General features: G+C 44.3%; 2 protein-coding genes across 3 annotated transcripts; one reads left to right on the top strand and one right to left on the bottom strand.

Annotated features, from left to right (window-relative positions):
• Nucleotides 1–356: 356 nt before the first annotated feature.
• Nucleotides 357–9,261, bottom strand: UQCRH (ubiquinol-cytochrome c reductase hinge protein). 2 transcript variants are annotated; one of them, XM_088835272.1, is made up of 5 exons: nucleotides 9,109–9,221; nucleotides 3,950–3,976; nucleotides 3,325–3,472; nucleotides 3,055–3,216; nucleotides 357–569 (listed from the first exon to the last, which is right to left on the bottom strand). In XM_088835272.1, the coding sequence occupies exons 3-5, from the start codon at nucleotides 3,385–3,387 to the stop codon at nucleotides 537–539; spliced, it is 258 nt and encodes an 85-aa protein (XP_088691398.1). In that variant the 5' UTR covers nucleotides 3,388–3,472; nucleotides 3,950–3,976; nucleotides 9,109–9,221; the 3' UTR covers nucleotides 357–536. The 2 variants fall into 2 exon arrangements, with proteins under 2 accessions (XP_088691398.1, XP_055259099.1); XM_055403124.1 differs by lacking the exon at nucleotides 3,325–3,472 and having other exon boundaries at nucleotides 9,109–9,261.
• A 288-nt stretch (nucleotides 9,262–9,549) lies between these two features.
• LRRC41 (leucine rich repeat containing 41) lies at nucleotides 9,550–27,802 on the top strand. The gene is made up of 10 exons (XM_055403114.2): nucleotides 9,550–9,804; nucleotides 13,592–13,678; nucleotides 14,467–14,537; nucleotides 20,589–21,735; nucleotides 24,487–24,747; nucleotides 25,711–25,875; nucleotides 25,968–26,066; nucleotides 26,601–26,723; nucleotides 26,944–27,019; nucleotides 27,108–27,802. The coding sequence occupies exons 1-10, from the start codon at nucleotides 9,606–9,608 to the stop codon at nucleotides 27,325–27,327; spliced, it is 2,448 nt and encodes an 815-aa protein (XP_055259089.1). The 5' UTR covers nucleotides 9,550–9,605; the 3' UTR covers nucleotides 27,328–27,802.
• Nucleotides 27,803–27,877: the final 75 nt, after the last annotated feature.

The raw sequence follows: 27,877 nt of genomic DNA, 5'->3' as shown, positions 1-27,877 counted from the left end.
ACGAGTTGACTCACTGGAAAAGACTCTGATGCTGGGAGGGATTGGGGGCAGGAGGAGAAGGGGATGACAGAGAATGAGATGGCTGGATGGCATCACTGACTTGATGGACATGAGTTTGAGTGAACTCCGGGAGTTGGTGATGGACAGGGAGGCCTGGCGTGCTGTGATTCATGGGGTCACAAAGAGTCGGACACAACTGAGCGACTGAACTGAACTGAACTGAATTCCATCAAAGTAAAAATTTTTTAAGTCCTTATTATTGCTAGGTAATTAGTACATGGGGGTCGATTATTATTCTATATATTCTCATGCTTAAAAAATTTTTTAATTAAAAAAAAAAAGACAGAAGGCAAGACTGCTGATCACTGGACTTTATTAAGATGAAATCACTGATAATTACACAGAAATTACCTGCCTAAGCCAAAATCCTTGAGATTCACATGAACTTAGTTACACAAATAAACATCATGTTCAAAACCATAAGGAAATATCCCAATGCCCAGGTGATGAAGACTGGGGTGAACAAATCTCCACACTTATTTCAAGCTGTTAAACAGTTTGTGAGCCACCTAGATGGGGGAAAGAAAAGGATGTCATCAACTGGCATGTTTAATGTCATGAATTACAAGGCTTTTCATAACCTGGAGCAGCACTGCCTCTTCCCTTACCACTCACCTTCTCACACTCTTCTTGAGCCCTAGTGAACTCCCCTTAATTACCAGAATACTATCTTAATTGGGAATCTCTTTCCCACTTTTTCATCTTTTAATTTTCCTTTAAAACCTAAATTACATATTTAGGTTTCAACAAGCTCCTGTCCTTCCTGTCTTTCCCAAAGAAACTTATGACTCCCAATCACAGTGCTTACTAATTCAACAAATATTTATAAAACATCTACTATATACCAGATACCGTTCTAGATGCTGAGTCACTACGGTAAACAAGACAATATCTGTGTCCTATAGAACTTAAGAGAACAATGAGAGAAATATATGCATAATTTCTGGTAGTGATAAGTGCTATGAGGAAAATAAAATGGTGGGGGGAAGGAAAAGCAACTTTAAATAGAAGGTTCAGTAAAGGGCATCTTGAGGTTATACCCAAGAGATTTACCAGTTTACTAACCATTCTACTTCTGTCTCCTGTGCTGGCTTATAACTCAGTGAAGGGGACCACGCCCATCTCATTCCCAGATCTTAACCCAGTTTTGACTCAAAAAGTATTTAAATAACATTCACCATTTTAATAATTTTAAGCAATTCATTTGTGAAGATTTAAGTAACTCACATTGTTCCACAACCATCAACCTCCAGAACTTTTTCATCTTCCCAAACTAAAACTCTATACTCATTAAATAAAGGCAACTACCATTCAATTTTCTATCTCAATGAATTGGACTACTCTAGGCTCCTCATATAAGTGGAGTATTTGTTCTTTTGTGTTTGACTGATTTCACTTAGCATGTTTTCAAGGTTCACCTACACTGTAGCATGTGTCAGTTTCCTTCCATTTTAAGGCTCAATAATATTCCATTGTATGCACATACCACATTTTGTTTATCCACCCCACCAACAGACATGTTTTTTGAGTAAAGTACTTATTTCTTTTTATTGCCAAATAATATTCCTTTATATGGATACATCAAGTTTTATTTATCAGCTGATGGACATTTATATTGTTTCCAACTGTGCCTGTTATGAATAATGCTTCTATGAACATTTGTGTACAAATCTGTGTAGAGATGTTTTCATTTGTCTTGGGTGTACACCTAGGAGTAGAAAATCCTCAGTCATATGTTAACTCTAAGTTTAACCGTTTGAAGACCAGGTTGCCAGACCTTTCAATAAGGCTATACCAATATACATTCCCATAGGCAGTGTATATGAGGTTTCTAGTTTCTCCACATCACCAACACTTATTTCTTAAGATATAGAAAGCAGTATATAAGTATTTTGTATGTAAATTTTCCCTCTTTCCACTAAAATCATGTTAAAAAAAGCTGAATAATTATAAACTAGAGGATGGATAAAATATGAATATACATCAATGGAAACAAATATAATGCTCCTTCATATTTTATCTGTAAATGTGTTAACGTTAGCTTATATAAGAAAACATGTTTATCTCTAGACAGTATGACTTCAGTTGGATTTTTGTTCTTATATATATAAAAAAAATTCCAGGGAATTCCTTGGCGGTGGGTCCAGTGGTTGGTTAGAATTCCATGCTTCTACTGCAGCACACACGGGATCAATCCTTGGTCAGGAAACCCTGCAAAATGTGCAGCATGGCATGGCCAAACAAAATTTTCTTTAACTGTCAGAATGTGTTTATAGGAGCTGTGTACGAATATGTGTGCATGTGCATTTGTGTGTTTGCACTGTATATTATAGAATTAAAATACCTAAATTGGGATTGCTGAAGCATAAATTATGATAGTGGAGGTCATTAACTATTTTGTGGGGAGTTATTTATCGACCCCCTTCACCCATTTCTCCCCATATTTTTTTATTATAGCCATCCTGAGGTGTGAAGGGGTATCTCACTGTGGTTTTGATTTGCGTCTCCCTGAGAGCTAATGGTGTCAGGCATCTTTTCATATGCTTATTAGCCACCCAATCAGTTTTAACATAAACAATCATATCAAACTTTGCCTACCCTGTACTTTATTAAAATACCTTACTGTTTACACATGTAAGGGAGTCAAAAACAAGTTTAAAAAAAAACAAACTTTTGTACCAACTATTATGTACAAGACATACTGGAGGATATATATTAAAGAATAGCCTTTTGTACTTAAGAATCCAGTTTCCCTACTGCTTAGCAGTGTAAACTGGAACATCACATCTCTTTTCTGAGCCTCAGTTTTTTACCTGTAAAATGGGAATAACTATCTTCAGTGAATCAGAGGATTATGTAAGATTATGTATGTAAAATGCTCAACACTGTCCTGCCCCTAGGATGGAAAGAAAGGTGATCATCACCAAGTCTTCCCTATAAGCTTTCATTAAGGACACTATAAGCTTGCCCCTTCCGGACTTTAGGCTGACTTACACAGTGGTCCCTTGCATGCAAGAAGTCAAAGAGCTCCTCTGTGCAGTCCTCCTCTGTCTGTGACCTGGAGGATACACGCTCATCACAGAGCTCGAGCCGCTCCCGAGCCTTTACACATTTCTCCATCTGCTCGCATTGCTCTCTCACTGTTGTTAGGGGATCCTGAGAGAGAAACACACACCCACACAAAAACAAAATGGGGATTTTAGGAGACCCACAAACCACATGCTTTAATACAACCACCAAACCAAGGTGCTTTCTCTGAATTACCGTGCAGAAGGCCACCTGGCAGAGCCACACTGCCGCCAGAAAGAGCAGAATGGGTTCTCCCATTTAATTCTGATGCTAAGTAGTAGGGGAAAGTTTCACATTCCTGCCTTCCAGGGTTGCCAGTATGCACTGAAAGCCTCAGTCCTATCTGAAAAACAAGGTGATAAAGGAAACCTGGCCAAACTTGAAGGACATCTAGAGGAGGCCTGCCTTGTTTATTATCACATCATTTTAGGATATATAATGTCTGTGAATTTTAATTCCCCTCACTGGACAACTGGCCTATGCACCCCAGCTGACCAGCTAGAAAGGCAATGTTAACATGGAGAAGGATCATTTAAGATTCCTTCTAGAATTCCTTATTAGACCACAAAGAGCACATGGTTATGTATCAGGCCTTCAAGATGCTACTCTGCTCTCTGATACCATGATTGTAGAAGCCCCAAACCCAGAAAAGTGTCAGCTTCCCAGGCCCACATGCCACAAACACTGAAAAGGAGTATTAAAGGATTTTTCCACTCCCATTCTCTCCAAGGTATTGAGTATCCTTAAAATGCCCTTAGAGATTCATGAAACTCAAAACTTTGTTTTACTGAGATAGTTCCAAACCTGAGACAGCTCTTACCACTAATTCCTCCTCCTCTTCTTCCTCCTACAAAATGAAAACAAAATTAATGTCAGCAGCAATTTTATGACATATATTTGCAATCATACTGATGTTGTAATTACTGACGATAGCCAGTATTAATCATGTTTTAAAATTTTCTTTATTTTATGGTGTTTTGACATTTTAGGAGCCTTGCTAATCCTGGAGACAGCCCCTTCCAGGGCTGCCTAATTTCTAGAGTTGGCAAACAACTTGCCAGGGGGCACACATTTCAAAGAAACCAATCCAAAACCCTTCTTACCATCTACCTTTATCTAACTTTCCTACACTAAACCAATTATTGCCCCTGTACTAATCACATCAGGGTTAAGTACCAAACAAAAAGGGACCAGCCCAAAGTCAACAGCCTATTAAGAAATTATCCAGTCTTGAACTTGCCAGTATGTCAAGGCTGGATACTGTCACCCTACTTATATAACTTATATTCAGAGTACACCATGCAAAATGCCAGGCTGGATGAAGCACAAGCTGGAATCAAAGACTACCAGGAGAAATATCAATAACCTCAGATATGCAGATGACACCACCCTAATGGCAGAAAGTGAAAAGGAACTAAAAAGCATCTCGATGAAGGTGAAAGAGGAGAGTGAGAAAGCTGGCTTAAAACTCAACATTCAAAAACGGAAGATCATGACATCCAGTCCCATCACTTCATGGCAAATAGATGGGGAAACAATGGAACCAGTGACAGATTTTATTTTCCTGGGCTCCAAAATCACTGAAGATGGTGACTGCAGCCATGAAATTAAAAGACGCTTGCTCTTTGGAAGAAAGGCTATGACAAACCTAGACAGTGCATTAAAAAGCAGAGACCTTACTTTGCCGACTAAGGTCTGTATAGTCAAAGCTATAGTTTTTCCAGTAGTCATGAATGGATGTGAGAGTTGGACCATAAGGAAGGCTGAGAGCCAAAGAATTGTTGCTTTTGAACTGTGGTGTTGGAGAAACTCTGATTTAGAGTCCCTTGGACTGCAAGGAGATCAAACCAGTCAATCCTGAAGGAAATCAAGCCTCAATATTCACTGGAAGGTCTGATGCTGAAGCTGATGTTCCAATACTTTGGGCATCTGATAGGAAGAAGCGACCCATTGGAAAAGACCCTGATACTGGAAGACTGAAGGCAGGAGAAGGGGACGACAGAGGACAAGATGGCATCACAAACTCAATGGACATGAGTTTGAGCAAGCTCAGGAAGACGGTGAAGAACAAGGAAGCCTGGCATGCTGCAGTCCATAGGATTGCAAAGAGTCGGATATGACTGAGTGACTAAACAACAAAACTTGCCAGAACATGCCTATCCTGCCTCACCTAGTCCTTCTTCTGCTCCTGATTGGTCCTGGCACCTCCCCACGTGGCCCTGGGTGGTATGGCCTGCCCTCTTCTCTTGGGAACTATAGTCTGTCAGTTTAGTCGCTATATATATAACCATATATAGTCAGAAACTATAGTAACAAACTTCATTCAAAAACAGTTGTCTTATCTTGATTATGCTTTGAAGAAGAGTAATAGATATCATACTAGATAGGGTCACTGATATAAACAACTTCACAGATTATACAATTTAAATAATTTAAAAATAAATTATAAAGTAGTTTTAAAAAAAAAATTGCCTCCATGCTTGTAACCTTACCCTACCTGATTAAAACAAGTCCTGAGTATATTTAAACAAGGACACACAATCTCATGTTCATTAGCAACAAACTTAAGTATGTACAACACTCTAAAAGTTTATGCACTTTATATCTGTAATGATTTGATTAATTACAATAGATCCTTAAGGGGCTCCCAGTTTAGTAATAACAAGCACTAATCAAACATTTTCTGACACAGATTGAAGCTGTCACAGTAAAATTGCCATATCAATTTTAATGTATAGATTTTACAGATACCATGCTATATGTAATACCTAACCGTATCTATAATGTCTGTCATATATTTATGCTCATTAAATGTTTTAATTATGGGGGGGGGGAGATTCAGGGACTTCCCTGGTGGTCCAGTGGTTAAGAATACACCTTACAATGCAGGGGATCCAGGTTCAACCCCTGATTGAGGAAGTAAGATCCCACATGGCTCAAGGTCAACTAAGCCCACCTGCTCCAACTACTGTACCTGCGTGCTCTGGAACCCACATGCCATGAATATCCCATCGTGCAGCAACTAAGACCCAATGCAACCAAATTAATCAGTCATTCAAGTTGTCAACTGTTCATATGGAATCAGCATGTGTGTGTGTGTTAGTTGCTGCTGCTGCTAAGTCACTTCAGTCGTATCCGACTCTGTGTGACCCCATAGACGGAAGTCCACCAGGCTCCCCCATCCCTGGGATTCTCCAGGCAAGAACACTGGAGTGGGTTGCCATTTCCTTCTCCAATGTGTGAAAGTGAAAAGTGAAAGTGAAGTTGCTCAGTCGTGTCCGACCCTTAGCGACCCCACGGACTGCAGCCTACCAGGCTCCTCCATTCATGGGATTTTCCAGGCAAGAGTACTGGAGTGGCTTGCCATTGCCTTCTCCGTAGCTGCTTAGTTGTGTCCAACTCTTTTGTGATCCCACGGACTATAGCCTGCCTGGCTCTTCTATCCAGGGAATTCTCCAGACAAGAATAGTGGAGTGGGTTGCCATTTCCTTCTCCAGGGGATCTTCCTGACCCAGGGATCGAACCTGGGTCACTTGCACTGCAGGCAGATTCTTTACCATCTGAGCTACAGGAAAGTCCCCAACTTAAATATATTTTCTTCTAAATTCTGAGACATGCCAGTAGTACCAGAAATAGCTAAATTTAATCCTTACATTCCCAAACCAAGTTAGGTAGAAAGCTAACATTTTTTCCTATGTTCTGAATTTGAATTGGGTATATGAAAATAACCAAACCTAAACTCTCCTTTAGCCAGAATTTAAAGATAATTTCAGTCACTGCTTTTTGGCTTGCTGAACTTTCAGGACTCTAAGTACACTATCAATATAAGTGCTCCAAAGCTCTACACAACTCAACTCACAAGCTTAAAGACATCAGGCCCTACCTATTACTTTAACCTCAGTTTCTTTTCTTCCAAGGGGCGTGGGGGAAAAAAATCTCTTTGGGAGGAAGAGCACAGTCTTAAATCTGTGGCACAGTAGAGCCTGATCAGTAACTCAATCTGTCAAAAATAAAGCATCCGCCCGGCGGTGCATGTACATGTCCACGTTTGCAGGAAGGGAAAGAAAAGGTATATGCTGCTGCTGCTAAGTCACTTCAGTCGTGTCTGACTCTGTGACTCCACAGACGGCAGCCCACCAGGCTCCCCTGTCCCTGGGATTCTCCAGGCAAGAACACTGGAGTGGGTTGCCATTTCCTTCTCCAATGCATAAAAGTGAAAGTGAAGTCGCTCAGTCATGTCTGACTCTGCGCGACCCCATGGATTGCAGCCTACCAGGTTCCTCCATCCATGGGATTTTCCAGGCAAGAGTACTGGAGTGGGGTGCCATTGCCTTCTCCGGAAAAGGTATATATATATAAAAACTAGTTCAACAATCCCTCACTGTGTTTTCAAAACTCCATACAATCTGCCCCGTTCTCTACCATGATCTTCAGGGAAGGGACCAAAGCTTATGAAAACTAGGAGTGAGGAACAGGGCAGGTTCCACTGTAATCCAGGCTATCTATTCTCAAATTAACAAAGGTGTCTTCTAAATGTGAAGTTATTACTTAGAATGTACAATTCTAGTTTTCCATTAAACAAGATTTCTTAACCTTGCTCTAAAAAAAAAAAAAAATCCTGAAAACAGTTATTCAAAAAAACAGAAATCCCACTCTGCCTGAGTTAGAAACCAGAAATTAGTATCCTAGAAGCGAAACCTTTATATCCTTTCCCTATTAGCAGTGTTACTACACTGATTATTTTATCGATCATTTTGATCATTTTGTGTCAAAAGTATCATGGCATATTTTGAGAAAACAAATCCAAATACAAGTCTGAATATGGACTACTTCAGGTAAACTATCAATGATAAAAACCAAGATCACACTAAATAAAAAGATTCAATCTCCAAGATGTGTAGGTTCTTGATAACAAACTTCCGATTTCATTTTTAAAACTACTTGTTTACTTTCTGTTTTCTCATCTACTGCTGTGATGAGCCCTACTGAACTTTCTGGCATACTTCCAGTTGAACCTCCTGAGACTGGCTCCGTTTCTTTCTTGTCTTTTTTCTGAAAACAAGACTAGAAAAAATTATGGAATAAACTAGTTCCCAATTATTCTTAACCCATAAGCCCAGAACAACTGCAGGGAAGTGACCAGAGGACAAAAGATAGGAAATGTGATGGGAAACAAAACTAGCTGGCTTCTGTAAAACCATGTAACACTGCGGCTAAGCCTTGTCTGGAACCATGCTGTCTGAGTTCAATTCCTGGCTCCATGATTTATTAGTTGTGTGTCCTCAGATTATATAACCTCTCTATGCTTGTTTCCTCATCTGTAAAATGGCAATACTATGACTACCTAATACCTCACAGGACTATTGTGTGGCTTAAATGAATTAGTACATATAAAGCACCTGGAATAGTAAGCAGCCAATAAATGATTATTATTAAATTGGCATTCTCAGTCTGGGAAAGAGCTCCCTCTCTCATCACAAAATTATACCGCACATCCCCACACTGTCCCCAAAGACACTTTTCCCTTCCCTCCACCCAAGCAAAAGGAAATCACGTTTTCACAGAAACTAGCCTAAGGCCTGATGCCCGGAATCTCCACAGAAGATATACCAGGATCCCTGACCCTAGCTGAGGCAGCTTGCTCCCCAAATTCGTCAAACTAGAGGCTCTGAACAACTGATTGACTAAAAACATAAACAGGCCTCATTTTTACAAAAATTTAGTCCACAAAGCATTTTCCCTCCCGTTAAACCTTCATCACATTCACAGAGAGGGAAAGTCGAGAGAAGCCCAGAGAAAGCCTAGTCACCTACTTGCCCAAGGTCACCCGACGAACTCTGGGGAAAGGTACGGGGAACCAGTTCTCCCGACCCTGCAAACTCTAGTGGGAAACGGGGGCCCAGAGGGTCCTGTGCTTTGGGGGGTCAGGTCCCGAGCCTCAAGGCTGTGAAAGGAGGTCGAGTCGCCCGAGAGTCTTACCTCCTTGGGATCTCCGGACCCGGTCAGCATCCTTTGCTCGTCCTCTAGCCCCATGTCCGGCTGCGGTGCTGGACTCAACACAAGCAGCAACAGCGGAACCTATTCCACTTCAGGATCAAAAAGGACTAGTAAGGGTCACTCAGCGGATATCCGGCGATCTGGCCGGAAGTGCGGCAGACTAGTCGTAGTGGCGAACACACGCTCCGATTGGCATGTACTACCGTCCACAGCCAGGGGACAGGGATAGCTGGTATTTGCACCAGAGAAGGATTTACTAAGGAATATCCCCTTAGCCACACCAGGCCCAAATATGTTGACCTGGGGGGTTATTTGAATTATTGATTTCTAAGAAACTTGGGAAGTATGCAGAAATACTTGATATTCTTTTAGCGCAATTCCCAGTCTTCCCCACATCGTCGATGGAACCGTCCTAACTGCTGACCTTTTCAAGATGGCGTCCCGAGACTGCTACTCGCGGACTCGCGCACCTCCCCAAGATGGCGGCGCCCGAGGCCTGGCGCGCCCGGAGTTGCTGGTTCTGTGAGGTAGCGGCAGCAACGACCATGGAGGCCACGTCCCGGGAGGCGGCGCCAGCGAAGAGCTCGGCCTCGGGCCCCAGCGCTCCCCCCGCCCTGTTCGAGCTGTGCGGGCGGGCGGTGAGCGCCCATATGGGGGTTCTGGAAAGCGGGGTGTGGGGTAAGTCGCGGGATGAGGGGCTACCACTGGCAACGAACGGAGGCGGCCCAGCGGCCGGGGGGCGCGGGGGGCGAGGCCAGGAGGCCTGGGGCAAGGCCCAGCTCTGGGCACTGGAAGTCAGACCTTCGGGTCGGAGCAAGAATTCTGTGACTGGCAGGACTGGCCACAGTAAAGACGGAGACCAAACTGGCAGGTGGACCCGCACCGCGGCCTGGCTGGGGGGCTCGGGGGGCGAGGCCAGAAGGCCCAGTCTGGGGTGAAGCGGGCAGAGCCCGGGCGACAAGAGGCAAGACTGACTAGCCGGGCTTTGGTCACCGAAGTGACACTCGGACTGGGTCGGGCTGCAGAACCTCGGATGTCGAACGGACGGGCAGGGATGGCACTGCTACTTGGGGGCGGGGGCCGAGGCCTGGAGGCCCGGCCTAAGTCCAGGAGGCCAGGCCCGGGGCAACCTAACCAGACTGACGACGCGCGGCCTCCGCTGTCTGCCTGACAGACCGTAGTGGCCGGGACTGTGGAGGCCAAGCCGCTGGGCGAGGGCAGCCAGCGGACTGGAGAGTGAGGGGATGGGGCTATGGGAGAGGCCGAAAGGCTCGGGGCGCCGAGGCCTGTCTGACGGCCCGGGGCTGGAGGGAACGAACTGACTGACGGCCAGGGCCTCGGGTACCAAACTGAGTGAGCGACTGACTGACGGGCAGGACTCGGAGCACCGGAGGCCGCTCGGATTGGCCGGAGCGGCGAGGAAGGGCCAGAGAGCGGGTGAAGGGAGGCCCGGAGCGGGTCGGCAATCGACTGAGGCGCGAATGACGGGCAGGCGGTCAGGGCCACGGAGGCCCCAGGCGCGGCGAGGGCCTGGGGAACCCAAACTGGGAGGGGGCGCGGCGCCGCCCGGGAGGCCTGGGTCCGGGTGGAGTGAAAGAAGGCCTGGGGCCTGAGAGCGGCCGGGACCGCCAGGCCTGGCCTGCGTTGAGGGCGCCCAGGCTGAGTAGCAGAGGCGGGTGGCCGGGGGCACTGGGATGAGGGCCTGGGACGGTGAGCCGACTAGCCTGTCTGGGGGGGGCCTGGCAGTACAGCGGCGGCGGGGCAAGCCGAGTAACGGAGGAGGGAGGCCTGCAGGCGGATGGGCGCGAGGAGGCCGGGCCATGGGGTGGGTACTGCTGGTGCAGCCTGGCAGCTGAGGAGGAAAACGCGGGTGGACGAGCTGGGCACCGATAGTGAGTGTGAAAGAGAGGAAAGTGAGAGCTCTGGGGGTAGGCCTGCCGGCCTGGGCTGAAGAGGCCTTGCGCCTGACAGACTGCTGGTGCGAGGGGGTGGGGCTGGAGGCCTGGGCTGAAGTTGGGTGAGGAGATCTCAGACCAGGCCAGGCCGAAGGCCCCGGGACGGGGGAGGGGATGGCAGGAGAGGAGGCCCTAGGCCCTGGCGGTGAGAGGGTCTAGTGTAGGCCTCAGCGGGTGTGGTGGTGTCTTTGCCTGGAGGAAGGCCTGAGGAAGGCCTCCCGTAAGGTCAGGAGTCGGGGCTTGAGGCCCTGGGATGGGGGATTTGGATTACACCCTGAGGTGGCTGATGTGGAGAAAAGACCCTGAAATTTGGGGAGCTGGACCTTTAGGAATAAGGTGGAGTGGAGTGGTTAAGGAGGTCCAAGGATGTAGGAAGGCCCTTGGTGAAATGGGGGTGGGGCACCCTTCCTGAAGAGGCCCAAGTGTCTTGTCTGGTGAGGGAAGACTGTTAGCAGTCCTTAGGCCTGGTGAGGGGGAGGGGATTGTGGAGGCCCTGGACCAACAACTAAAAAGAATAAGGTCAGGGTGACCCAGGGAGAAAGGGAGAAAAGTCTCAGTGGATCTGGGCAGGAGACTCAGAAAATCCTGGGGAATTTGGAAGAAGATACAGTGGATCTGGCTGTGTCAGCCCGGAGCTTCTAGAATGCTAAACCTAACTAAGGGGAACTAGGACTGACGGTGAAGTTCCCAAGTTGGGAAGTCAAAGCATTAAAGATATGAGCTAGCAAGAAGAGACTCATGTTTGATCTCTGGGCCGGGAAGATCCCCTGGAGGAGGAAATGGCAACTGATTCCAGTATTTTTGTCTGGAAAATTCCGTGGGCAGAGGACCCTGGTGGGCTACAGTCCATGGGGTTGCAGGGTCGGACACAAGTGACACACACACATGGAAAGAAGCAAGGAAGAGCCTGGCTTAAGAAGGTTGAGGAAAGGTAGAGAAGAGTTTGTGAATAATAGGGGATGAGAATGTTTGTGAAAGGGGATGGCTATACAGAGAGGAGCATATTGGAGGGACAGAGGAGGAAGAGCTCCTATGGACCTTGCCCAGGTGGACAGTCACACAGAAAGAGCTGAATCAAGTTAGGCCTCTTAGAAGGGCCAAGTAAGGGGCCTGCTAGCAGTGCTATTTTGGAGCAAGGTCTCAGTGTGGGCTAACAGCCAAGAAAGCCTTCCTGGAAGTAGTGCACTAGCATTTCTTTGTGTAGGGAGAGAGAAGGGGAAAATAAGTAGAGACAGCAGGAAAGGATATAACGAGGAATAGAATAGGTATGTTATACCTTGAATGCCAGGATATGGAATTTGGACTTTATCTTGAATGCAGTAGAGAGATTTCATTAGTATATTAGCAAACGGAATTAATGCTTTTCTTCAGCGGGTACATTGAGTACTTACTATGTACAACAATTGTACTAAACTCTTGGATATCAGGATTCAGTTATTGTACAAGTAAGGATAAAAGATCCTGGAATGTAAGTTTTAAAATAATTTCCTTAGGTATCAAGATTTTAAAACTTGTTCTTGGCAGGACAGAGAAACTTGACAGAATAGGAATAATAATAGCTAAAGTTTAGTGAAATTATGGCCAGGTACAGTCTTCAAGTCTACAAGTATGGTCTTCTTTAATTTTCACAACACTCTTAAGAGGTAGTTATTATTATCTCCATTTTAAAATTAAGGAAATTGAGGCTCAAAGACATTAATTTGTCCATGAATTCATAATTAAGTGATACAATCAGGATTTCACCCAGTTTTGTCCAACTCTAGAGACTATACCATTTAGCCACAATATTACAATGCCTCTCAGATCTAGGGAAGTTAGCAAGAGTGAGTTTTGTTTTTAAGATATATTGAATTAAGAGTATAGAACCTAATTATTTCTATTCTTCATAGGAAAGTGCTAGTTCAGGGTATAGTGGGAGTCCAAAGGATGGAAGTGACCAATCTGGAAGAGTGAGAAGGGAATTCAGGAAAGGCTTGGTAAAGGGCATATGATACATGAAAGATGAGTAGTTGATATGCTGAAAATGGCAGTAACATTCCTGATGGAGAGAACAGCGTAACAAAGGCACAGGGGCAGAAAGCAGGGAGGTAAGTAAATGAAGAAAGGTAGTTTAGTATGACTGAAGTATAGGGGGCAAAGCAGGGCGCTGGAGAATTTAGTAGGGCTCAGATTATAAAGGACTTTTTTTAATCAGACATATTCAGTAGGACCTTTCAAATGCAGAATGGTTCATTATGCTTGGGCAGAAGTGAACTGCCAGCTCCTAAATGAGCCCATCTGCTTGCTTTGTGGGGTTATCTCACCCTTGAAGATGTGCATGCCTCTGAAATTCCCGCTGCAAACTAAATGTCTGAAGATAAGTGGACCAGAGTTTGAATTAAACTTAGGTTAGCTTCTAAAGATTCTACTTGTCAAATGAGAAGTCTGTCTTTCTGTTTTCCTTTCCAGTAGAATAAATAATGCTTACAACCCTGGGAGAAAAAAGTAAATTTTGTGTTTGGTTTTTGTAGCCCTCCCAGGCCCAATACTTCAAAGCATCTTACCTCTGCTCAATATATATTACTTGGAGAGGATTGAGGAAACTGCCCTCAAGAAAGGTGAGTGTTTTTCTGTCTCTTTCTCAGTGATTGTAAGCAAGGCACCATGATGTTCTTCAGGTAAATATGACACTTGATGCCTGCATAGAACTTCATGCTTTTCAAAAAGTACCCTCACACCTATTTTCTTATCTGATTTCTCTATGTCCTGTGAAACACAGAACAAGTATTTGATCCCCATTATACTAATTAAAATGAAACCACAGGCACACCACAATTAAGAGCAAAGCCAGGTAGAACACAAATCTCGTTTTGGGCGTTTTTGGTCTTGCCTCATGGCTTGAGGGATCTTAGTTTTCCAACAAGAGATTGAACTCAGGCCCTGGCAGTGAAAGCACCTAGTCCTAACCACTGGACTGACAGGGAATTCCCGAGCCCAGATCTTTTGAAATTTTAGTTTTTCTGTTTTATCAGACTACCTCCTAAGATCCTCATTAAATACATGTTAACAACTAACATTCATCCTTGTCTCAAGCACTGTCTTAAGCACTCTATCTGGAGAAACTTATTTAATATTTTCATCAATTCTGCAAATCACTATTATTAACTACATTTTATAGATAATGAAACTGAGGTTGAGGTACAGAAAAATTAAATAACTTGTTCAAGGTCACACAGCCTGACTGCGGTTTGCTATTTAAACCCAAATAGACTGTCTTTAGAGCCAGTACTCTTTACCAGTTTGCCATATTGCTCCTGTGAACCTCGAAAAGGACATTAAAAGGCTGGTGTACTTCAGTCTTGGAGACCAAGGAGCAGCCAAGTAAATATGATATTTCTCTCTACAGGCCTCTCCACTCAGGCCATTTGGCGCCGACTATGGGATGAGCTGATGAAGACAAGGCCTTCCAGTTTGGAAGTAAGTTAAGGCACCAGGTAGAGCTCTGGCCTGACTTTGCATGGTGAAAGCAGGAATAGCACACAAACACAAGCTGGGTACTGGTAAAGTGCAGGGGCAGGCATGGAATGAATTTGAGAAGAGGGCTCCAATGGCTCGTCACAAAGTTCTTTCCTGTTTAACATTTGTCACTGACTTAACTTGTTCACCATGTTTGCAGGTGACATAAAACAGGGAAAGATAGTGATCATATTGATCACCTGAACCTGGATTCAGGTCTTGATAGGGTTGGAACAATGGTCAAACCTAACAGGATGAAATTGAATAGAATAAATCAACTCTTGAGTCTAAAAAATTGCAATTTTATGACCTCAGGGTAGTGGGTGGAGAGGTCTGGCTTAGCAGCAGCTAGTATAAAAATTAAGGGGGTTTAGTCTACAGTGTGCTAAAGCCACTCATATAATGACTGTATCCTGAACTGTGTGAACTAATATAACTATAATGTAGACTGAAGGACATGGGGGATGATAGACCTGCTTGACTCTGCAGTGGTCAGGCTATCCCTGGAGTGTGGAGGAAGAAGTCAAAGCCACATCTTAGTGAGTCACATTTGGAAGACTGGAGATGTTTTTCCTGAAAAAGAGAAGACTTGAGCAATATGAACTGTCTTGAAATATCTGAAAGAGGGATTAATAGGCTTGTTCTGGGTGGAAGCTAAAGGAAGATGAATTTTTCTAAGCTGAATGTATAATTTTTAAACTGTGAGCTTATTGGTGATGAAACAAGCTAATTCCAGAGGTAATAAGCTTCCCATCACTAAGTGTTTAATAGAGTCCAGATAACCACCTGACACACGGGTATTGTAAAAGAAATTCAGCATTGTTGGAGATGTTGAACAAGATGACTTTTAGGACTCCTCTTAGCCCTAAGATTCTATTATTCATTGGTTCAGATATAACTCAACAGAGCTCTCATCTCTGTTGCTGCTGCATAATCAGGTGGACAGGACAGACAAAATTCAATAAACATTTACTCCAGCTTGCCACATACCATGTCTTATGCTAAATATTTTCAGTACAGACATAATCCCTGGTCTTGAGAAACTCTCAGCTTACTGGGGAAATCTGCAAACAGATACATCATGTATGGCAGGGCAAGTCGTATGACTGAGTATAGCAAGGAGGTTGAAGGAAAAGAGAACAAGAAAGTCTTTCCTAGGAAGTAATCATTTGAATTGGGCGTTACATGGTGAACAAGGCCAGGTGACAAGATAACAAGCTCTTATCAGGAATACAGATTTATTTTGTGAGTGTACACTAAGTTCAGTAACATTCAGCTCCATATCCTTTAGCTTCCCACTTCCAGATCTAGATGCAGTCCTTGGCATTCAGCACAGACACAGGCCCAACGAAATCATCAGGCATTATGTGCAGGATTTAGGCCTTAAGAGGAAGAGAGGTGGACACAAGAATGTTGGAAAATGGAAATCGCTTTCTGCAGTCTTTAAAGAAACGAGTCACTTTGTCACAGTGTTTCCCAGGTGGCGTGGTCGACTAGGAAGTGATGGGGATTGTAGTATCTTTGAGAAAGCTTTTTCCACCATTATCTCAAGCTTCCTGAAAAGAAATGTCTGTTAGCCGTTTCCTTGTCTCAGAGTGTTTCTCAGAATATTTAGGAAGCCCCAGGCCTGATGGCCTCACAGTCACCTACACAGAGGTCTTAACTTGGAACATATCCATTCCAGAGGGTGTCTTCTTCCACTTTCCACTTTTGCGTAACAGTAACCTTCACTTCATTCATAATCAAAGAGTTATTGAGTGACTGTACAGTTCCAGGCACTATGCTAGGTTCTAAGTATACAGTGGTGAGCAAGATAGAGCATAAAGCAATAATACTTCAAACTGTGTAGTACTAGTATATGTGTATATTAAGAGATCTGTAGAATAAAATAGATATGCTGGAAACAAAGCAATGAGGAAATAAAGGATTATTCAAGGATTATTCTCTAGTAATTGGTTAACCATTTGGAAAAAATAGTTAAGAGTCTTGTTTGGCAGAAACCAACAGAATTCTTTAAAGCAATTATCCTTCAATTAAAAGATAAATTTAAAATAAAAAAAAAGAGCTTCACTTTACAGTATACTCAATTTCTATATAAGATTACTTTGTAAAAAGTAAAAGCACAAAACAATTTTTAAAAATAAAGGTGACTGGTTATCTAGTCTCAGGGTAGAGGGTGCTAGTAAATGGGTAGAACAACAACAACAAAATATATAGACACATTTGGCCACATAAAATGCCAACACTATAAACACAATTTAGTGAAAGATTCTCCAGGCCAAGAATACTGGAGTGGGTTGCCATTTCCTTCTCGAGGATCTTCCCAACCCAGCGGGATGGAACCCAGGTCTTTGCTGGCAGATTCTTTATCGGTCTGAGCCACCAAGGAAGCCCAAACATGATTCGAAAGGTGCATAAACTAGGAAATTATGAATGTTTGCACCAATATTTGCAAAATAAAAGGATACAGAGAATAAGACAAAGGCAAACAGTAAAATGAATAAAGATTTGGATAAGTCGCAAAGTATACAAAAATTTCCAATAAAGTAAAAAAATGTTCAATTTCATTAATAATAAAAAATGCGAAAGTAAAATTATACCTCTTTAAAAGATAATTCCAGGGGTAGGCAGAACCTGCATTTTAATATGGTGTTGGCAGGAGCAGAAAACTTTATTGGTGGGTAATCTGGTGATAACTGTCAAGAGTCTTTTTAAAAAATGCTCAAATTCTTCAACTAAAATTATATTTTATGGTATATAAAAACTGAGATACTCATGAAGATTTATTTCCAGATGTTTATTATAACAAAGTTATAAATAATTTAAGTATTCAGTAATATAGAAATTATTAAACATAGTACATCCATATTTTCAAATTATTAATAAAGTCATTCTAGAAATAGTTAAATACATACTGGTAAAAATGTTTAATGATGTGGTGGTATAATCTTTCTTCAAAAAGCCCAGAATTTGAAACTGTTCAGAATTGTCTCAGTGTTATAAATACAAATACCTATGGCTTGTCACATATACATGCCAAAAAGTTTGTTTACACATGATTTTGATTTGCTTCCATAAACTATTCCTGTTATCAGAAAAACAATGGACAATAATATATAGTTTGAGTATGGCTCTAAAAGTTTAGTATAAGAAAATATTTAGCTCTCCCTGGTTTGTACACACATTTCTTCCTGACCACTACCTGAGCTACCAGCCCATCGTGGATGGGCCAAGGATTAGTTGTGTTGATAAGCAAATGCCATTTTACCTCTTTGATGGTGTGTCATTTCCCAAAAGAAAATATTCAAATTACTTTGCATTGTCTGAACTATAGTGTACAAGTCTATAAAATGAGTGGCTTGGACTCCTAGATCTCTCAGGTTATTTTTCAGCTTTGAAATTTTAGCATAGAATCTTGTACAAGGTGGTGATGGAATAAAGTGACAGTGAGTTGCTGTCTGTTTATGCATTAATTCCTCAAAAAGGACCCATTGATAGTTGTCAGCTAATTTTTTTACACATTTGATTTTCATAATTCTGTCATGTAGGTATAGTTATCTTCCCTGGTTTATATACGATGAAACACACAGAAAGAGGAAAAGCGATTTGCCTAAAGTTTCAGTTTGTGAATGGCAGACCTATCCAGTTGTGGCAGCCTGGCCCTGGAGCACATCCTCTTAATCACTATGTCATGTTGCTTTCACTGATTATCACGGGTCTGAGGTAGTCCAATTTCAAGTATTCTCTCCCATTGTCTTCATGAACCAATAAAATGTCTGAAAAACCCAAGTATTTAGTTATCTCAAGTTCATATTCCACATGCCTTATAGTTGGAAACTTACACCTTGATCTTCACATTTGTCCATTATCTTAGACCCAGATCTCATAGTAACCATCTACTTCACTTGTGAAGTTAAAGCCTTGCTAGGGTTACCTGCAAGTATCTTTCAAGATTGTGTAGGCCAGCAAATGTGTGAAAAGTGTTGAGTGAGGATGGGTTGAAGGATTCAGGAATACCCTTCTTTACTTCCATTAAGGCTAAGTAGAGATTTGGTTGCCAGGTATTTTTTCCTGCTCCCCTCATGCCCCACACTGCAGCTGGAGGAGTCTTTATTGCTGCCATCCAGTTAGCTCAAACATGAAGTCATTCCTGATTATTACAGCATTCTCGGGGAACAGCTCGAGCAAAGGGAATAACAATTTTGCCTGAGAATAGGAGCCTGGCTCCTGACAAGAACCTCTTTTGAGGGTCAGTCTGGTAGGAGGAATGCATGGAGGTAGGGTAGAAGCCAAAAGAAGTGTCTTATTTTTAGATTTGAGGAACCTCACGCCCCTACTACCTTTGCTTCAGGCTGAATAAGCAATCTGCTTAACAGGCTTTGCCTCCATGAAGTCCATTTCCCATGTAGGGTAATTATCATTAACAGTAAAGTTACATTTTGTATTTTACAGTTTATAAAGTGCTATAATTTACATTTACACTGTCTAATTTGATCTTTACAACCAACCTGTGAAGGTGATATTATCCACATTTTACAAATGAAGAGGTTGAGTATGTGGCAGAGATGGCACTTTTAAGTCATCAGACTTTCTATGCACCTTAGGAGAGAATGGGGATTTAGGGAAGTATTTGCCTTTTGAGGTAGGCAGGTCCTTTGAGGTAGGTAGCAGTAGTTCCTAATCTCTGATAAATACATCAGAATCATCTGGGGGGAGATTTGAAAATAAAGATGCTTGGATCTTACCTCAGATGTAATCACCAAGTCTGGGTACATGGCATATGAATTTTGGAGAAAAAGTCCACAGTAAATTTGATGTATTCCAAAGGTTAAAAATCACGTGTGTTTAGAGTTCTCCTAAACGTATCAGAATAGCCTGGTGAAACCTCATATCCAAGTATTGCCTTGGAGAAACCTAAGACTTGGTCCCTCCTCTCCAGGAATTTCTAATCTGGCTGGGATGAGACATGATGTACACAGGCAGAGTGACAATACCAGAGACATATTTACCATTGTCTAAAGACATATGAGTTCCAAAAGAAGTAGGAGGTGGAGTAGAAAGTGGGGGGCAGTCAGTGAGATCTACAATCTTAGGGAGAAATGAACAGCCTCAAAGAGCAAAATGTTGATAGGTCCTTTCAGGGGGTCTGTCTGACCAGGCAGTGGAGAGCATTACTGGCAGATGTAGGAAGGGAAAAAGGCAGGTTTGGGTCCATGAGGTGACCAGTTTTGCCAAAGCAGAGCTTTCATGAGCAAGTGGGAGATACAGCTTCTCGGGTAGGCAGAGGCCATATTGTGGACAGCTTTCTCTGCCAGGCTGAGGAACTTCAAATGTGCTGCTGCCCTGATCCCCTTGGCATTGGGGATTCAATAGGGGTATTGGAGAATAGTGTAATCATTTTTTTTTTTTAATACAAAGATTAACCCAGTGGACTTGTGCAAAAGTTTGAGAAGGGAAACAAGGAGAGCAATCAGGAAGCTAATGAAGTACCAGGTGTTAGGTAATAAGGGGCTGAATAAAGGTGGCAGCGATAAGAATGAAAAGGTAGGATCAGATTTTAAAATGTGAAATAACAGAAATATTTCACTTGAGAGGTACTTTGGCAAAATTGTCTCTGGAACCAAATTTCCTGGGTTCAGGTTTTGTTTTTTTCTGTACCACACAGCTTGTGTAATTCTTACTCCCCAACCAGGGATTGAACCTGGGCCACTGGCAGTGAAAGCTCAGAGTCCTAACCACTGGACCGCCAAGGAATTCCCTCCTGGGTTTCAAATCTTAATCCTACCACTTAATATGTAATCACCGGCAATAACATTTGTGCCTTGTTTTTCTTACCTGTAAATTGGATCTAACAGTAACATATACCTCAAAGATGTGAGGATTAAATTAACTTGCGTATTATTTAGAACATTACTTGGCTTAGTAAATAGCTAGCTATTGGAAGGAAGGAAACTGGATCCCATGGGTACCACTTAGTATCACAGCTGTCTGGAATGTTCTCCTGCTTTTCAGAGTGTGACCTGTTGGCGAGCCAAGTTTATGGAGGCCTTTTTTTCCCATGTTCTACGTGGGACCATTGATGTGTCTTCTGACAGGCGTCTTTGTGACCAGCGCTTCTCACCTCTCCTGCATAGCTCCCGCCACGTCCGGCAGCTCACCATCTGCAACATGCTGCAGGGTGCAACTGAGCTGGTGGCCGAGCCTAACCGCAGGGTTCTGGAGACCCTGGCCAGTTCCCTGCACACCCTTAAGTTCCGCCATTTGCTGTTCTCCGATGTGGCTGCTCAGCAGTCACTTCGGCAGCTGTTACATCAGCTTATTCACCATGGGGCTGTCAGCCAGGTGTCGCTGTACTCCTGGCCTGTGCCCGAGTCAGCCCTTTTCATTCTTATCCTCACCATGAGTGCTGGCTTCTGGCAGCCAGGCCCTGGTGGTCCGCCCTGCCGCCTCTGTGGAGAGGCCTCCCGAGGCAGGGCCCCATCCCGAGATGAAGGGTCCCTTTTGCTGGGCTCACGCCGGCCTCGCCGAGATGCTGCTGAGCGATGTGCTGCAGCTCTGATGGCCTCCCGGCGTAAGAGTGAAGCTAAGCAAACGGCCAGAGCTGCATCTGCCACTCGGGTAACACGCCAGAGCACACAGGAGAGCCTGACAGTAGGCGGCACAGACTCTAAGAGGGAGCCACTCCCTCCAGCCACCTCCCATGAGGCTCCTGGCACCAAACGCCCATTCTCTGCTCCAGCCACCACCTCCTCTGCCTCTGCTTCCTCTTCTTCCACATCCTCATCTAAACGGGCTCCAGCCAGCTCAGCCCCACAGCCTAAGCCCCTAAAGCGTTTTAAGCGAGCTGCAGGGAAGAAGGGTGCTCGCACCCGTCAGGGGTGTGGCGCAGAATCCGAAGACCTGTATGACTTTGTTTTCATTGTGGCGGGTGAGAAAGAGGATGGGGAAGAGATGGAGATTGGGGAAGTGGCTTGTGGAGCTTTGGATGGATCAGATCCCAGCTGCCTGGGGCTCCCAGCGCTGGAAGCCTCCCAACGATTCCGCAGCATTTCCACCTTGGAGCTTTTCACAGTTCCACTCTCCACAGAGGCGGCTCTGACACTGTGCCACCTGCTGAGCTCCTGGGTGTCTCTGGAGAGCCTCACACTCTCCTATAATGGTGAGTGCCCTGGAGGGCTGAGATTTGGTCTCCCAGCAGCACCGGCTGTGCCCAACCCTGTCGTGGGGGGGGGAATAGGGGATATGATCAGGAAGCCAGAGATGTGGCCCTACCCACCTCAGGGAGGAGAGTTGGTGGCAGACTCCGTGCTATAGAAGATGGATATATCATCTATGGCTTGATCTAGATGGAAGCAGGGGTTCCTGAGGAGCAGTGAGAATCTGAAGAGTCTACTTTAGATATGGTAGGCTAACCAAGGGCAGCTGGGAGTGTATAACGTATATAGGCCCAAGGAGAGGGCTGAGGTGGTATCTTACCTATCATATCAAAGGAGCTGTACAAAAAGTTGTGGGACACTTGTTTTTTTAAAAAGGATCAGACCAGCAACCCGCCTAACAGTCCTCAGTTCTTGCCCACCTTGTGCCCAGCTAGCCAAACTTCAGTTCTGATTAAACCCAGGAATCTGCCTATGTTGCTGAATGCTGCTAAAGTCACACAATCGTAGATTGGTGTACTATATACATTGCTGGTCTTCAACCTCATATGAACCCTGTTTGCAATGTCAGCTCCATTCCTACTCTACTTCCAAATCCTTTCCTCTTTTTCTTTCTTAGCAAACCTCACCTGCTTCACAGAGAAAATAGAAGCCATCACACATGAACTCCTTCACCTTGTTAACCAACCTATAAACTTCGGCATTTGCACTCTTTTCATCACAATGGGATAAATGGCTGTCCTAAGGCTAACTCATCTGCTTGTGTTCTGGATGCATACTCTCACCTCCCTAGGAAAGCTTGTTTTTCAAATACCTTAATAAGAACTTTTATATACTGCCTATTATGTGCCTGGCATACTTTAAATATTCTTAAAACTGGTTTAATCCTTAAAATTGTGAAGCCAAGTGACTTGCCCAGGATAAGTCGACAATTTATAGACCTAGAATTCAAACCCAGGTAACCTAGCTCCAGAACTCATGCTTTTAAAGCACTAACTACTTAATGCTGCCTCTCTTCTCTGGATCATGTATCCACCAAAAACTACCACCATACCTCCTCCATATATTCCGCTGTCCTATTCGCTCCTGCCCTTCAGACAACCTTAAGAGTTACCTGTGCTTTCTTCTACTCACAGCCACTTCAGCCTTGCTTACACTCCCTCTACTGCATTATGGACCTAGAGGTGACCAAGGTTATCCATGTTGCTAAATCCAATATATGCTTTTCAGTCCTCATATTAATTCTTGACATCTACTATTCTACATTTTCTTCATGTTTATAGTCTCACTTCTACCTCAAAATTTTCTTTTTCTCCCTTTCTGGACATTATTTGCTCTAATACTCAGTTTCTCAAAGCTCTCCCACTTTACACGTTTCCTGGACAATCTTGTCCATTTCCTTGATTTCAAAGGCCAACCATGCTGAAGACAACTCCATTTTGTCATTAGCACATCTTAACTTCAGACCAGTTTTTCCCTGTGACACTAGGAATCACAGTATTTATAAACCACATTCCCCAAGCTGAATACACCACCTTCTGTTCTCAGTGACATCACAGATGATTCAACTGCCCTAAAGAAACCTGGATTCTTACTCCACATACATTGAAGATATATCTCTTACTCCACATATATTAAAGATACAAGTTGTATTTTTTACAATCTCTCAGAATCACTTATGTCCACATCCTTAATTCAGATTATCATTACTTCTCACCTGGATTCATCATTTCAGGTTCCTCCATACTCACCATAGTTGTTTATGCCACGTTCCAAGTAGTTTCAAAGTGCAAATCTGTCACTCATTCATCTAAAAATTCAGTGGCTTCTTGTCACCTACTTTTACTTACAGGGTCATTCATGTTCTTACCCTTGCTCACCGCTATAGTTGAATACTTCCTTCCCTTATACTTGACATACCAGCCACATTGAGAATTTTTCAGTTCTTGGAAACTGCTACTTTCTCCTTTAGGTCTTGATATATGCAAAGTTCACTCTGCCAGTCACTTCTTCCACCTTTTAGCTTCTTTTATGTTTAGGACCTGCCTGGAAAGTCTTTACTGATGTAAGCTAGCCTGGGTGTTAAGTACCCATCCTTTTATTTTCACAGTACTCTGTTTCCCCAGTTCCCATCACATGCTTTTGTTATCAGGTAGGAACAAGATCTGCTGCTCATGACTTATGTAGCAAAAAAAAGAAAAACTATTTACCAGGGGCTAGTTAAGGTTTAGTTAAATGAATCAACAGGAGCCTGCTCAGTCCAGAGATAAAGGTGTGTAGCTTCCACAGAATTATTTGCTTTGTGGCATTAATTACCCTAACCTTTCTGGATCCTACCCTCTTCTGTGGAATATGGTTTTCTGCCCTATTCCCACCCAGTGACACTTTTAAAGCATTCCCTGTTGGATCATTGTCATTCTCCAGCTTAATTTTAGATGTTACCCATGACCTACAGGAAAAGTCCAGAGGTCTCTGCTGTTGTCTGTGCCCATCATTCAGCTAGCAACCACATGCTGCCCCACATTCTATCATGTTTTGTGACTCTGGCCTGACTGATGCTTGAGGGCATGACAGTAGACACCAGTTGGCAGGTTACCTGAGGAAAAAGCAAGACCATGAGTAACTGAGAATCATTGAAAATAATCTGATCCAAAGTTCAGATTTGGTAGTTTAATCAATAGAAATATCTGAAGTTGTCTCTGAATGTTATCCCTGATGTAACTCCCACGATTGACCTAATGTCTTTCCTGCCATAGGCCTGGGCTCTAATATCTTCCGTCTACTGGACAGCCTGCGGGCCCTGTCAGTCCAGGCTGGATGCCGCCTCCGTGCCCTGCATCTCAGTGACCTGTTCTCACCACTGCCCATCCTGGAGCTGACACGTGCTATTGTGCGAGCCCTGCCCCTGCTGCGGGTCCTCTCTATCCGTGTGGACCACCCTAGCCAGAGGGACAACCCAGCTGTGCCTGGGAACGCAGGGCCCCCTAGCAACATAATTGGGGATGAGGAGATACCAGGTGAAGCATTGTATGCGTGTATTTCCTCACAGATGTGCAGGTGTATTTGTGTGGGCTAGGCCAAAGGTTTCTAATCCAGGTCTCTAAACCACATTCCTGGCTTATCTAGAATTTGTTCCCTTTAGAGCCTGCTCATCTTAAAGATGGACTTACCTGGTGGTTCAGCTGGTAAAGAATCCTCCTGCAATGTGGGAGACCTGGGTTTGATCCCTGGGGTGGGAAGATCCCCTGGAGAAGGGAAGGCTACCCACTCCAGTATTCTGGCCTGGAGAATTCCATGGACTGTAGAGTCCATGGGGTCACAAAGACTTGGACACGACTGACTTTAAAATATTTCACTTTTAAAGATAACCATGGGCTGGGTAGATCTCAGACCAACACTAGCCTAGTAGGGAGTCACTGGCACATCCACTCCAGAAAGGGGTCTGAACCAAGAACCGAACTGACCAAACTGATGGGTCCCTGTGCTATATGTTCCCTTAGTTCCTACATGTCTCATATCCCACCATTCTGCATGTGTTAAGTCACTTCAGTCATGTCTGATTCTTTGTGACTCCCACGGACTGCAGCCTACCAGGCTCCTGTGTTCATGGGATTCTCCAGGCAAAAATATTGGAGTAGGTAGCCATTTCCTTCTCCAGGGGATCTTCCCGATCCTGGGATCAAACCCGCGTCTCTTATGTCTCCTGTATTGGCAGGCAGGTTCTCTACCACTGGTGCCACTTGAGCCTACCATTCTCCATACTCTAATTTATATGTGTGTCTGAGTAGTCTTCTTGGATTAAAAGTACCATTAAGGGCAAGGACTAAACTGTATTAGCATCCTGCCAGCATATATAGGCACTCAAGGACAAGTAGATGAATAAATGATTTTTCAGTGAATCCCTTAAGGACAGGATGAGACCTGCAATGGGAGTGAAGTAGACATAACCAGTTAGAATCTTCTCTTCCTACCATATCCAGAAAACTGCCTGGAACAGCTGGAGATGGGATTTCCACGGGGAGCCCAGCCAGCCCCACTGCTCTGCTCTGTACTGAAGGCCTCAGGTTCTCTGCAGCAACTGTCCCTGGATAGTGCCACCTTTGCATCTCCCCAAGATTTTGGGCTTGTGTTGCAGACACTCAAAGGTATGATTCAGCTAGAATGATAAAGGGAAGAGAGTAGAAGGGGACTTTGTTCTTTGGGAAAGCTAAAGTCCATGAACTTTCTCCCAATTCAGAGTACAACCTAACCCTAAAGAGGCTGAGCTTCCACGACATGAATCTGGCTGACTGTCAGAGTGAGGTGCTCTTTTTGCTACAGAATCTGACTCTTCAAGGTAAGTTCTTCATCTAGAACCCAGGGACTCATTGGTCCTCACTGCAGAATTGCCACGGTCTCACTGAGTCAACAAGCCACTGCCCTTTTCTTAGTCTTATGTCCTCATAACTATAAAATTACAGAACCTGCATCACCTTCCTTCTAGAAGGTCCCCAACGTAACACTTCCTAAACATGGGAAATTATTCACTTGTAGAGTACTTCACCTAAAAGTATTCTTACCTTCCCCTAGCTGACAGAAATGATGGTGGTGGGAAGGGATAAAAGTGCTATTAGGCGCCCCTCATAGACTTGTCACTAATGTCCACCCCTGCATGAAAGGAAGTGAATGGAGAACACCATCTAGAGAGTCTCCACATAGGCGGTCTCTGATTTGAATCCTGACTTAGTTGCAACCTTGCTTGAGGGTTTGGACAAATTATTTTCTCCTGGGACTCTAAAATGCTTATAACCCTTTTTAAGGCCCTAGGGGCAGGTGGGACAGCACCAGTTCTCAGGCTGCCATCAGAACTTGTTCCAATTTTTCTTTACAGAGATTACCTTCTCTTTCTGCCGTCTGTTTGAGAAGCGCCCAGCCCAATTTCTGCCCGAGATGGTTGCTGCTATGAAGGGCAACTCCACACTGAAGGGCCTCCGGCTGCCAGGGAACCGCCTGGGTGGGGACAGGGCCCTGAGGAGGGACAGGGGGAAGGAGCCAGTCCTCTGACCTAGAAACTCAGTGGGGGATGGCACAGATCTCTCCACTGGGAAGACAGGGGTTGGGATACAGTTGTGCTGGGGCTTTAGGAGGCTGGGCTTCTCTCCAGAATTGGGTTGGGATACCTTTGTTTCCTATCCTGGGGTAAAGGTGATGAGCATTTCTCCCCATCTCCCCAGGGAATGCTGGCCTACTGGCCCTGGCAGATGTTTTCTCGGAAGATTCATCCTCCTCTCTTTGTCAGCTGGATATCAGGTACCCGTGGGGGTAGGGGATGACAAGGGAGAAAGCTGCAGACCAGGGATTAATTGATTCCTGGGTTTCTGATCCTCACCCCTACCAGTTCCAACTGCATCAAGCCAGATGGGCTTCTGGAGTTCGCCAAGCGGCTGGAGCGCTGGGGCCGTGGGGCCTTTGGTCACCTGCGCCTCTTCCAGAACTGGCTGGACCAGGATGCAGTCACAGCCAGAGAAGCCATCCGGCGGCTCCGGGCCACCTGCCATGTGGTTAGCGACTCGTGGGACTCATCCCAAGCCTTCGCAGATTATGTCAGCACCATGTGATGGGCCCATGCCTCATAGCCCATGCTCAGTACCATCAGCTTGCAGGGGCTGAGGCATGGGCTGCCCAGAACTCCCAACCACCAATTCTGTCTTTCTCTTTCTGCTACCTTTTTTCTCTTTTTTCCTTTTTCCCTTGCACTGAGGTCCTGGAGGCCTTGATGGGGCCCAGCAAAGGCATTCCCACACCTGGGTTTGGAGCCTTTGGGTTCCTTACCCAGTACCCTGGGCCGGGAGGTTTCGGTGGTCATCAATCACTGAGGACAGCCCCCGTCCCCTTCCCTGCCCCAGGGTTCCTGCTTTCCTTTCTCAAGCAGGTACCCAGGCTTTAGTGAAGGATAGGAGTGCCCATTACCAGGCCTCTCCTCTCTGCTGGGCTTACCATGCTGCTTCCAGGCCCCAGTCCCTTTCATACCTTTATTCCTTTCTTTTTTTTAACCAAAATTTTTCTTATAAAATAAATTTTGGGCAAACATCATGTAGCCCTTCTTGATTTTTCTCTCAGAGAACAAAATTCAACAGTGCCCTACTGGGCAGGGAGTCCCCTTTCCCC

This window comes from Moschus berezovskii, chromosome 4 (genome assembly GCF_049115385.1).
Source record: "Moschus berezovskii isolate FMDL1 chromosome 4, NW_MosBer_1.0, whole genome shotgun sequence".
In the NCBI taxonomy this organism is placed as follows: Eukaryota; Metazoa; Chordata; class Mammalia; order Artiodactyla; family Moschidae; genus Moschus; species Moschus berezovskii.
The sequence above is the reverse complement of the archived record's forward strand: the minus strand, read 5'-3'. Positions and strand labels throughout refer to the sequence as shown.

Excerpts from the sequence above, each read along its gene's own strand:
- UQCRH (XM_055403124.1), bottom strand. The coding sequence starts at position 9,162 with ATGGGGCTAGAGGACGAGCAAAGGATGCTGACCGGGTCCGGAGATCCC. Across the intron at positions 3,977-9,108 it reads GGTCCGGAGATCCCAAGGAG|GAGGAAGAAGAGGAGGAGGA; the intron begins GTAAGACTCTCG and ends TTCATTTTGTAG. Across the intron at positions 3,217-3,949 it reads AAGAGGAGGAGGAATTAGTG|GATCCCCTAACAACAGTGAG; the intron begins GTAAGAGCTGTC and ends TTTCTCTCTCAG.
- LRRC41 (XM_055403114.2), top strand. The coding sequence starts at position 9,606 with ATGGCGGCGCCCGAGGCCTGGCGCGCCCGGAGTTGCTGGTTCTGTGAG. Across the intron at positions 9,805-13,591 it reads TCTGGAAAGCGGGGTGTGGG|CCCTCCCAGGCCCAATACTT; the intron begins GTAAGTCGCGGG and ends TGGTTTTTGTAG. Across the intron at positions 26,067-26,600 it reads ACAGAATCTGACTCTTCAAG|AGATTACCTTCTCTTTCTGC; the intron begins GTAAGTTCTTCA and ends TTTTCTTTACAG.